General features: G+C 46.6%; 1 protein-coding gene across 15 annotated transcripts in view; it reads left to right on the top strand.

The window, feature by feature from the left end:
• Positions 1–12,080, top strand: part of LOC132457233 (NACHT, LRR and PYD domains-containing protein 3-like) — a 79,089-nt gene that overhangs the window by 18,693 nt on the left and 48,316 nt on the right. For 8 of the 15 annotated variants that reach the window (XM_060051377.1, XM_060051386.1, XM_060051379.1 and 5 more), the window contains 5 exons: positions 76–249; positions 1,602–1,775; positions 5,561–5,734; positions 5,908–5,954; positions 6,674–7,900. The exons of 3 other annotated variants lie outside the window; for them this stretch is intronic. In XM_060051377.1, coding sequence (XP_059907360.1) covers positions 76–249; positions 1,602–1,775; positions 5,561–5,734; positions 5,908–5,954; positions 6,674–7,233 — 1,129 coding nt within the window. In that variant the 3' untranslated portion in view covers positions 7,234–7,900. Of the gene's footprint in view, positions 1–75; positions 250–1,601; positions 1,776–2,323; positions 2,416–5,560; positions 5,746–5,907; positions 5,955–6,673; positions 7,901–12,080 lie in introns of those variants that run through there. 4 more of the 15 variants (XR_009525589.1, XM_060051387.1, XM_060051384.1 and 1 more) reach the window with 4 other exon arrangements.

Raw genomic sequence — 12,080 nt, 5'->3', positions numbered from 1 at the left:
CTCCATTAAGTTTAAAGTAAAAGATGTGGGTCATTCTAATCACAGTCCCTAACATATTGTGTTATGTGTGTGCAGGCTGAATGGCTGTAATCTGACAGAGAGATGCTGTGAAGCTCTGGCCTCAGTTCTCAGCTCCAACTCCTGTAGTCTGACAGAGCTGGACCTGAGTACCAATTATCTGCAGGATTCAGGAGTGAAGCTGCTCTCTGCTGGACTGGGGAGTCCACACTGTACACTGGAAACTCTCAGGTCAGTTTCACTCAATATCTCAAACAGTTACACCACAAGTTCTACATCAGGGGACATTGAGCAGATTTCCTGGACTGGGCTGAAGAACAAGCCAACCACGACATACACTTTACATTTCTCCTCACTTTCAGAGAGCTGAATTTACTGAAAGGGGAACAATTTAGCTTGGTGGAACTACTTCATCCAGGGCTCTACAGTGCGCCCATTTCACTCGCATTTGCGAGTGTGCGTTCACACCAAACGCGAAGGGGCGAAACGATTCCATACAAAGCAGCGATTCCATTTGCATCGCAACACTTTTGCCCGGCACTGGCGAGCGCGTTCACGTGGATTTCAGGTGGATTTGCAGCACGCCACTTTTGCTCGAGTTGAAACTTTGCCGCGACATTTGCGTGATGACAGCCAATCAGCGTTCAACAGCGTGGCCACTGAGTGCCGTGTGTAACGTAACAGCCAATCAGTTTTCAACCTGCCAACCGTTCCCTGCAGTGCAGTCCGGGGTGAACCGCAGCATGGAGGAGAAAGTGATTGTTGCCGTTTGCGACTCCCCGAGCTCTATATAGAATAGTATATAATATATTATAATTGTATTGTATATATAATATCACGGCCAAAAGCTCTGTGCGCCTCCGGATGGCCGTAGCGCGGGGAGCGCTACGGGAGGGTTTAGCGGGTTTGTTTACCTACGTTGCTATGGTTACCAGTCTTGTGTGTCCCAACGGTTTATTAGGTATCTAAATCGCTGTCTAATCATACCTCATTCACTGCCTTTTCCGTGGTCATTACAATATTATGAATAGACTGCGTGGAGAAAGTTAATGCTGTTACTGTAGTCGATAAAGTCTACAAATTCAACCCCCGACTGGTTGAAGGGTTTCGGGTGGCTAGTTTATGATGCTAAGTCTGTACATTTTGTAAGGAAGCCCCATCGGCAATGGCAGGCTCCTCTCTGGTTATAACGGGGAACCCTAATCTGAAACGCGATGCTGTGGTGAAACACATCGAGTCCACTAGGCATTCTCGCTGTCCCGATTTCTATATAAATCGAACCCAGTCCCAGCCCAATAACCCTGGTACGGTGGAAGCCAAAATTGGTGCTGTTTTGTGTAGCCTAAATGTCATCTCCCTATTTATTAGTCTTAATTTTGCTTTAGTAAATTGGTGCTGTTGGTGTGTGCAATTTCTGCAGGCTGATAAATGTTCTAAACAAAAATCTATTGTGCTCCTACATTTTTTAACTTGGCGGCACGAGTGCTCCTGAAAAAAAGTGAAAAATCCTCCATTAAGTTTAAAGTTAAAGATGTCGGTCATTCTAATCACAGTCCCTAACATATTGTGTTATGTGTGTGCAGGCTGAATGGCTGTCATCTGTCAGAGAGATGCTGTGAAGCTCTGGCCTCAGTTCTCAGCTCCAACTCCTGTAGTCTGAGAGAGCTGGACCTGAGTACCAATGATCTGCAGGATTCAGGAGTGAAGCTGCTCTCTGCTGGACTGGGGAGTCCACACTGTACACTGGAAACTCTCAGGTCAGTTTTACTCAATGGTCAAACAGTTACACCACAAGTTCCACATCAGAGGACGGTTATACAGCTTATAACTCAGTACCTGTGATGACCACATCCGTGATTTTGTATCATTGGAGATGTAACACCTTTTGATTAGGTGGATATTGCAATACATCCATATGCCTGCAACCTATCAATTATAAAAATAATTGATATTGCCCCCCCACTGTCCCCCGTATACGGGACGGTGATAGTTTAGTGCAGGGGGTCTTTAGAGGGTGTTACCCCTAGTTTGACACCTCAGACCCCCTGAAAGCCTCAACAGAAACATTTTAGAGGGTCTCTGGAAAGATATAAAAAAAATTATTTGAAACTTGCAATTGTCACTCAAAACGTGTTTTAAAGCTTAATATATCCAGTGGGGGTGTGCACGGGTACACGTGTAACTGGTTAGTAAATCATAACTATTTAGGAAAAAAAGGTCGCTGCGCCATTGTTTCAATGGGAATCGCGACGGTCCATACTTTCAACATAAAGTTTACATATTTATAATTCGATATTCGTCTCAGCCTTTATACCACAGATACTCTAGGGCAGCGGTCCCCAACCACCGGGCCGTGGCCCGGTACCGGGCTGCGGGACATTCCTAACCGGGCCGTAGGTTAGTAGGCTACGACATGAATAAAGAAAATATATAAAAATAATAATAATAATAATCATGCAAAATACATGCAAACTTAATAAACTCAATTTACTTCGCAATACTGTCACTCTTTTACATGCCATAAGTCTATATGCAGTTGTTAGATTGCATATAACATGTTTGCATTTTTGGCAAGGTCATAACTTCTTTTCTTAGGCATAACTGTCTGTCTGTCCCGTCCTCAACACGTATTGGCTTCAGCGGCTGCGCGCGCAGCCTAAGATCACTTCACTTGTTCAGTTCAACAGTAGTGTCACACTATGAGCTCAGCTCAACCTGACACTCCAGGAGAGAATGATGACTGTCTTTAAACTGGCAGATAAAATTGCTGCATTTAAAGCCAAGCTTGATTAGTGGGGACAACGAGTGGACAGGGGAGTATTCGATATGTTCCAAACATTAGTGGGGATTTTGGGAGAGACTGAGGCAGGGCCCATTCTCTCGCAGCTGGTGCGCGATCACCTTGTTCGCTTTCAAATGAATTCGAACCTCACTTCCCATCCTCCAAAGTTCCAAGGCGAACAAATGAGTGGATCCGCAACCTATTTGTCAATGTCCCGAATCACTTGTCAGTGCAGGAGGAAGATCAATTGATCGAAATAGCAAATGATGGTGGTCGTAAAAGTGTGTTTGAGCAAACCTCTCTGGCGGGTTTTTGGATCAAAACCAAAGCGGAATATCCCGAGATATCCGTAAAAGTGCTGAAAAAGTTGCTTCCATTTCCCACCACGTACCTATGAGAGGCCGGGTTTTCCGCAATGACTGCAACTAAAACAAAATTGCACAATCGATTGGACATATCAAACACGCGTGTCACTGTCTTCCATCACCCCCAGATGGAACCTTCTTGTTGCAGGGAAACAAGCACTGATTAAAATGAAGTGTAGCCTATTCTGTGGCCTCACAAACGCGTGTTAAGTTCCCAAACTGACATGTTGTGCATGTTTACACTTGATAGATGTTACTTCATGTTTAGTTCAATATATTATTATATTATTATATATTATTTGTTAATTTTTCACTTGTTCAAATTCACGTTCTTTTTTAAGAGTTTGTTACCTTCACTGTTCATTGTGCACTGTTCAACACTAGATGAAAATATCAACAAATTGGTAACCCCTGCGCAACATAACCCAACCCCCCCCCTCCCCCCCTCCAGGCCCGGCCCGGTCCTGCCGGTCCGTGAAATTTTTTGGAGAATCAAACCGGTCCTCGGTGCTGAAAAGGTTGGGGACCCCTGCTCGAGGGTCTATCTGACTCTCTGGTTTCTCAACGGGGGCGTTCGCACAACCTAGGGGGGGCGCTGGGAACGTGATTTTTTTTAAACGAAGGCCCGTTTTCTAAATTTTTGGGTGAAAAAACGTTGCATTTCAAATACAAAATATATAGGCCTAATTAGGCCTCTGTGCGCGATCTGTTTTCGTGGGGCCCAAGTTGCCCGGGCCGCGGTGCCCGTGGTTCCCGGGCCATTCATTCATTCGTTCACGGGGCACGGCGGGAGTCGCAGGAGTGCCGTGGTCCCGGTCAAGGACGACGGGAGACGGGCCTCTTTTTCTCTCAAAATCAATGAAGAACGATGCATTAATAGCTTTAAGCAATATAACACGAGTGTGAGTGGGGTTTATTAAAAATAAATGATAGGGGGGGGGGGGCGCCAGAGGATCAGGGTAAGGTCAGGTTTGCTCAAAAAAGGTTGAGAACCACTGGTCTATCGCATATAACCGCGTTGTCTGATTACTAGTGGTGGGCATATATTATTATTTTTAATCTAGATTAATTCCAAAATTAATCTAGATTAAAATGGCAAAAAATATGTTTGTTTACCTTGACAGCGGTCAATTATACTGGGCAATGGTGATTTATCAAATATAATTCACTGCCGGAAGTTGTGAAGTGCCCATGCAAGTGAACGGAGCATAAACAAAAATAATTGACGGCTGACCGTTGGGAAGGCCCATGCAAGTGAATGGAGCAGTCTACAGCATTGAGAAGAGCCGTGTAATAACCCATAATAATGTAAGGTTTAGAAGTTAAATATTTGAAAGTTGTAGAATAAATTAATATAATTTATATTGGAGTTAATTTGCTAGAAATGTACTTAAAATTTTTAGTCAATTAATCATTTACATATTTATGTTACACAATTATTACATATTTACATATTTAACACAGTCAGGATATTCTGTTGAATCTGCCTCTCTGATTCCCTCACGTTTACCTCAGTCTAAATTCTAGCTTCTGATTGGTTAGTTCAGTCACGTGATGGGTCCGAACAAGGAAGTGTTTGAAAATAGATTAACGGCGACATTTTTTTTGTTGCGCGTTAATGCAGCCGTTAACGCCGATAACGGCCCACCAATACTGATTACAGTTTAATTAATTTTTCCCAATTTACCAGCTCTCGTTTTGAAGAATAATCACCGCACCATTCGTTTCAATGGGAATAGCGACAGTCTATACTTTCAACATAAATTGTACATATTTATAATTTGAAATCAGTCCCAGCCTTTATACCACCGATACTATAGGGTCTATACTAGCATATAACCGCGTTTTCTGATTACAGTTTAATGTAACAGCAAGCTGAAAACATCCTAATTGACACCGCAACTGCAAATGAACCACATGGAGATAACCACGGCAACCGGTCAAACAAATGTTATTTTTGCGATCATTCTGCTCGCGCCTGTTGATAAGCAAATAATCCCCCTATAGCGCGACTGCGGTCCATTTATTAATAAAGAAACGGTTAACCGTGTACACAAAAAAGTAGGGGTCGTGTAAACGTTTACATTTTTTTGTAACCCCCTAATATCCAGTACTCATTATCTTAATTGCTAATTCTTTATCCACAAATATGGTCCCTTCAATGGACCAGGAAGTGCTTCATAAAAGGACCTTCTACGTCATCAAGGCAACGCCACCTGTGTTTGGAGTAGGACGTTCACTAAGTGGTTGGCAGAGTGGAAAAACACAGGATTTTACACGTGTGTGTGTGTGTGTGTGTGTGTGTGTGTGTGTGTGTGTGTGTGTGTGTGTGTGTGTGTGTGTGTGTGTGTGTGTGTGTGTGTGTGTGTGTGTGTGTGTGTGTGTGTGTGTGTAGCTTGTCTGGCTGCCTGGTCACACAGGAAGGCTGTGCTTCTCTGGCCTCAGCTCTGAGCTCCAACCCCTCCCATCTGAGAGAGCTGGACCTGAGCTACAATCACCCAGGAGACTCTGGAGCTGCGCTGCTCTCTGCTGGACTGGAGGATCCACGCTGGAGACTGGACACTCTCAGGTATGGAGAGGACAGCTCACCACTCAGGGACAAAGTCTCCTACTAGGATTCATGCTGCTAGATGAAGTGGTTTGAAGAGGCAGCTGTCACTCATGTTGTGTAGAACGTGATGAGACAACAGATGATGAAGGTGAATGTTTCAACATGCTGCTCTCACTTTGTTTCCCCCCCAGTGTGGAGCACGGTGGAGTGTGGAGGCTGAAACCAGCTCTAAAGAAGTGTAAGTGTCTGTTTGATTCATCACATCACACACTCACTATTGAGACGGGAAGTCCATCCACACAGCAGGAAGTGAGGTCACATCCTACTGGGAATGAAGATGATGGCTGACATCATGTATCTTCCGTATATTAATACTTTCGACCATCACAATTGAACCTGCTTGTATAAAACCCAGAAGGTATTACATTGTTACATTGAGGGGGGGCAACCGGGCTTAGGGGGAGGGGGAGGGGGGGTGAGGGTGAGGGGGGGTGACCGGGCTGAGGGGGGAGGCGGGGTGAAGGTGAGGGGGGGTGACCGGGCTGAGGGGGGAGGGGGGGCTGTGGGGGGGAGGGGGGTTGACCGGGCTGAGGGGGGGGGGGGGATGAAGGGGCTGAGGGGGGCTGAGGGGGAGGGGAAGCGGGGGTGACGGGGCTGAGGGGGGGGGGGGGGGCTGAAGAAGAAGAGAGAGTGATCACAAAAAGAGTCTGAAAGAGAATAAAAAGAAGAGCAGCCTGGATCCAAGGAGAGATGTTTGTTGTTGATCTGTTCATAATATTGTTGTTGTTTTCATAACGTTGTTGTTGAGGTGTGTGTATCTATGAATGTGTACATATGTATATGTATGTATGTGTTCATATCTATGTATATGTACATAGAGCGCAGGAGAACAGTACTAGTGATGATGATGAGGATGAAGAGCGGTTCAGCAGCTCATCATGTCTGGTTCTCCCTCAGATGCCTGTGACCTCACACTGGACCCCAACACGGCCCACAGAGAACTCTCTCTGTCTGAGGACAACAGGAAGGTGACGCGGGTTGGAGAGGACCAGTCGTATCCGGATCACCCAGAGAGATTTGACTCCTGGCCTCAGGTGTTGGGTAGAGAGGCTCTGACTGGCCGCTGTTACTGGGAGGTAGAGTGGGATGGACGTGTTGAGATAGGAGTGACATACAGAGGAATCACAAGGAGAGGAGAGGGTAAAGTCAGCCAGCTTGGAGGGAACAACAAGTCCTGGAGTCTTTATTGTTATGATGGTCGTTACTCTGCCTGGTACAACGGTACAGAGACAGTCCCCCCTCTCCACCCCGCTGGCTCCACCAGAGTAGGAGTGTATCTGGACCGGCCTGCTGGGTCTCTGTCCTTCTACAGAGTGTCCCCAGGTGGAGGAGGGTCCTCAGACACACTGACACGCCTCCACACCTTCTGGTCCTCCTTCACCCAGGAGGACCTCCTCCCGGGGGTCTGGGTAGGGGGGGGGCTGGGGAGCAGTGTCTCTGTGATCCCTCCGCGGTAGAGGGGGGGGGGGGGGGGGGGGGGGCGGAGTCGGTTGTAGAAAAATAAAACGGGCGCGGGGGAGGAGGACACACACACACACACGCGCACACACACACGCTCAGATCGCCTCAGACCCAACGACAACACTCTGACTCACTTTGATCTGGAAAACAACAATTAATCCCTAAGAAAGCTTAAATAAATGAAATCATTATCTACTCTTATTACAGTATAACAAAGTGATTATTACCAACTAAAATCACTGTCATATTCCATTAAATTGTGCATTTGATAATTTGTTGAGTAATTGGTTGACTCGCCAATCTGTAACTGATGCTTTGAAACCATGGCAACATGATCTCCCTCATGAGCGGCCATCTTAGTTAGGATGCGGTTGCTCACCGCATAACGTTGGTTTAACGTGTGGTTTTATAATGTTTAAGATGTTTAATATGATATTATTAGGATTATTAAGGGGCCGTAATCCAGACCGTTGTTCTTGTCCCTAATTAATCCTTCTTTAATCCTATGTAATATATATATATATATAAAATAATCATTATCACATCAGTCTTTTTGGAAAATATTTTAGAGTTGCTGGAATACACTGGTTTTGTGGGATTTATAATTAACATATTACAAGCTGTTTTTTTCTTTTTGCCGTCAATAAAGTTTCCAAGTCCCAATTCCAGTCTGCTTATTTTATGTTGTGGTAGACTCTAACTTTTCAGCGCACATTTTACAGGCTTAACGGAAACTTCTCCACTTTATCCAAGACTGTGTTTTATGTCCCACCACCTCTCTGTGGTCATGTGATGCTACAGACCTCTCTGTGGTCATGTGATGCTACAGACCTCTCTGTGGTCATGTGATGCTACAGACCTCTCTGTGGTCATGTGATGCTCCAGACCTCTCTGTGGTCATGTGATGCTACAGACCTCTCTGTGGTCATGTGACGCTACAGACCTCTCTGTGGTCATGTGACGCTGCACAACTCTCTGGTCATGTGATGCTACAGACCTCTCTGTGGTCATGTGATGCTACAGACCTCTCTGTGGTCATGTGATGCTGCAGACCTCTCTGTGGTCATGTGATGCTACAGACCTCTCTGTGGTCATGTGATGCTGCAGACCTCTGTGGTCATGTGATGCTACAGACCTCTCTGTGGTCATGTGATGCTGCAGACCACTCTGTGGTCATGTGATGCTGCAGACCTCTCTGTGGTCATGTGATGCTACAGACCTCTCTGTGGTCATGTGATGCTGCAGACAGACCTTTCTGTAAGTTCTCAGCTGCGTCGGAACATACGGGTTTCTATCGTACCTCTCTTAATGCTGATTGGTCCTATCGTACTTCCCTGAGTGCTGATTGGTCCTATCGTACCCCCCTTAGTCAGTAGCGTGCGGTGACCCTAAATTTCAGTAGGGCAGAAACTACTGGCGTATGAACACAACCACAATTTGTTTTTGTAATTTGTATTATAGACATACATAATATATTGCATTATACATCATTATATATACACAGTATACATATACTTTGTTAAGAGGTTAGGTTTATTATTAAAGGTTGTTAGGTTATAGGTGTATCCTTAAGATTAAATTGACAAGTAGATACTGTAATTGATTTTAAACTAATATGAAATTGAATTAAAAAATACTGAAATGAATAATACAGAAATATTATATAAAGATATAAAAAACAGAGAAGCAATGTGATACATATACATTCACAAAAACATTTATTAACTGGCGGGAGATTCCAGAGATACGAGAGCCTCACTGCCCACGGTGTCCATGGTTACGCACAAACTTCACCTCTTAAATCGTCCTTGTGTGTGTGTGTGTGTGTGTGTGTGTGTGTGTGTGTGTGTGTGTGTGTGTGTGTGTGTGTGTGTGTGTGTGTGTGTGTGTGTGTGTGTGTGTGTGTGTGTGTGTGTGTGTGTGTGTGTGTGTGTGTGTGTGTGTTTGTCTGTCAGCATGAAACATCTGATATCAGGACGCAGTAGACAAGGAGTCTCTCTGACTTTTACTTTCCTTTGACTCCTCTGGCACAAAACAAGCATACCTACACTGCACACACACACTCTCTCTCTCCCCCTCTCTCCCCCTCTCTCTCTCTCTCTCTCTCTCTCTCTCTCTCTCTCTCTCTCTCTCTCTCCCAGACACACACACGCAAACACAGACCACATCTACGTAGTTTCCTGGTACAAGAGGACCTACAGTGTGTATATATCCTGTCACATTAGACTTCAGCAGTAATTGATAAATGTTCAGTCTAGTAAACCGACATCCAGCCCGCGTCGCCTCGTCTGAACCCACGCGGAGGAAAGAGTCACTTTCTCTTTCAGACGACCACGGGATTAGGTTGATATCAGTACTAATGACTTAGAAAAAATCAACAAACTCCATTCATAGACTATTGGTCAAGAGTCACCTTGGCCAGAGCCACAATAATATGCGAATTTGAAGCGTTCATGAGCGACAACAATACCACAAAATAAGATCTCATAAAGCCGCCCCATTTTAAAATGAGCAGCTATGGCTCAGAGGAGATAACCCCTCCCACTCTATGGCTCAGAGGAGATAACCCCTCCCACTCTATGGCTCAGGGGAGATAACCCCTCCCACTTTATGGCTCAGAGGAGATAACCCCTCCCACTCTATGGCTCAGAGGAGATAACCCCTCCCACTCTATGGCTCAGAGGAGATAACCCCTCCCACTCTATGGCTCAGGGGAGATAACCCCTCCCACTTTATGGCTCAGAGGAGATAACCCCTCCCACTCTATGGCTCAGGGGAGATAACCCCTCCCACTTTATGGCTCAGAGGAGATAACCCCTCCCACTCTATGGCTCAGAGGAGATAACCCCTCCCACTCTATGGCTCAGAGGAGATAACCCCTCCCACTCTATGGCTCAGTGGAGATAACCCCTCCCACTTTATGGCTCAGAGGAGATAACCCCTCCCACTTTATGACTCAGAGGAGATAACCCCTCCCACTCTATGGCTCAGAGGAGATAACCCCTCCCACTCCTCACCCGAGGGGCTCTAGGGGGCTCCAGGGGGGGGCTCCTCATACGGTGGCTCGGGAGGGGGGGTCGGGTACGAGGAATGGTTTGGTGGGGGGCTGAGGAGGTGGGGGGGGGGGCTAGGGGGTCTGGGAGGGGGGAAGGAGAGGTCAGGGTGAGGAGGTGAGGAGGGTGCGGGTCTGGGGGAGGGTGGGGGGGCCGGAACCCCCCCCCCCCCTCGCAGCCACGTCCAAAGCCCCCCCCCCCAAACGGGAAGCCTGGAGGGAGGAGGGGGTTAGAACAGTAAAATAATGTCTGTTTAAAATGAGCAGGTTCTGCTGAAGCCAGCGGGCCGTGCTCTGCTGGACCCTGTTGGGGGGGGGCCTGATTAGGGCCTGCAGGTTAACGACCTGGGCCAGCCTGCTCACCTGTCTGCTCACTCCCCCTGGGGGGGGTTGGTGGTACTGCCGTGTGTCACCACGTTGCGGCCATGGACCGCTTGTGTGATTTTGAAATATGTTTTGGTGACACGGGGGAGTGGAGGGAAATCTTGTTGTGGGTGTGCGTGTGCTTGTGTAGTGTGTGTCTGTGTGCGTGTGCGTGTGTAGTGTGTATGTGTGTGTCCAGGTCTGTGTCTGTGTCTGTTGGGAAGGAGAGATCGAAATTGGACTCATGGATCATGGTGACCCCCTGGAGATATAAAAGCAAGGAACAGAGGAGAGAAAAAGTAATAAAATGAAATTAAAAGTAGTTAATATAAATTAAATGGGGGAGGAAGGGGTTAAGGAGATTAAAATAGAAAATAAAATAAAAAAGCAGGGGGAATCTGTGGAAGGGAGAGGCTGAGATTAGGCCCCGAGGCTGCGGTGTAGACCGGCCCCCCACAGGTAAGAGCAGGTCAGGGGGGGAGAGTCCGCTGGTAGATCCAGGTGGTCCTCTGGGGCTCGCTGTCCCCGATGGGGGCCCCAGCAGGCCGCTCTAGGGCCTGGAGAGGGGACCAGAGTGGGGGCCTTGGTGGGGGGGGGGGGGGGGGGGTTAACTGGAGAGAGGCCCAGAGTGGGGCCCTGAGGCTGGGGCCCTTGGGGTGGGGGGGGGGGGTGTACTGGATGTCGGTGGGTTCCAGGCGGAGGCTGCCCTTGAGATGTCCTTTGGCCTGATTTTAATATTATATGACATAGATATCTATGTATTCTCTGATATTATTTAGATATCGAGCTCCAGGACTCCCACCGGAGCACCCGGAGTGTTCGAGAATATTTACAGAACACGTCCAAAGGCTTTGTGCGCCTCAAACGACTGTGTGGTTTGTCGTTTGATCTGCGACGTCTCTGGTTCTTCCAATTCCACATCAATCTGAAGTAGACTGAACCACGACATCGAGAAGAAAGGATTATAGATGATCGTTCACTAAATACACAAAGTGAGGACAAAAACAAACTCCAAAAAAAATTGTAATGCAAAAAATTATCTACATTTTTTTTTACAGGACAATCCAATCCAGTACTGCGTGATCGCGGTGTCCAGTTGACAGAATAATTATCTAGTTACAGATTCGTTGTGACTTTCTCAAGGATGATGGCTGCATTCCACCGGCCCAGTACTTTTATAGAGGGGACTTGGTTGATGAAAACTGAGACTGGGAATAACTATCCAAAAGAAGAAGGACGTCGCTCTATCAATCTCTCTGGGAAGTGGTCTGCACTTATCCTGCCTCGGGCCCGATCATTCTCAACCTTTTAGAGCAGTTTGTCGGAGACGAATGAATCTAAGGAGATCTGGTCATGAAAGGTAACGTCAGTGAAATATAAAGTATGCAAACAGTAAATGTTGACACATGTAACCCTAACCCTAACTCT

The sequence above is a fragment of the Gadus macrocephalus genome, chromosome 5 (assembly GCF_031168955.1).
Source record: "Gadus macrocephalus chromosome 5, ASM3116895v1".
In the NCBI taxonomy this organism is placed as follows: Eukaryota; Metazoa; Chordata; class Actinopteri; order Gadiformes; family Gadidae; genus Gadus; species Gadus macrocephalus.
This window is presented reverse-complemented; position numbering and strand designations above follow the sequence as displayed.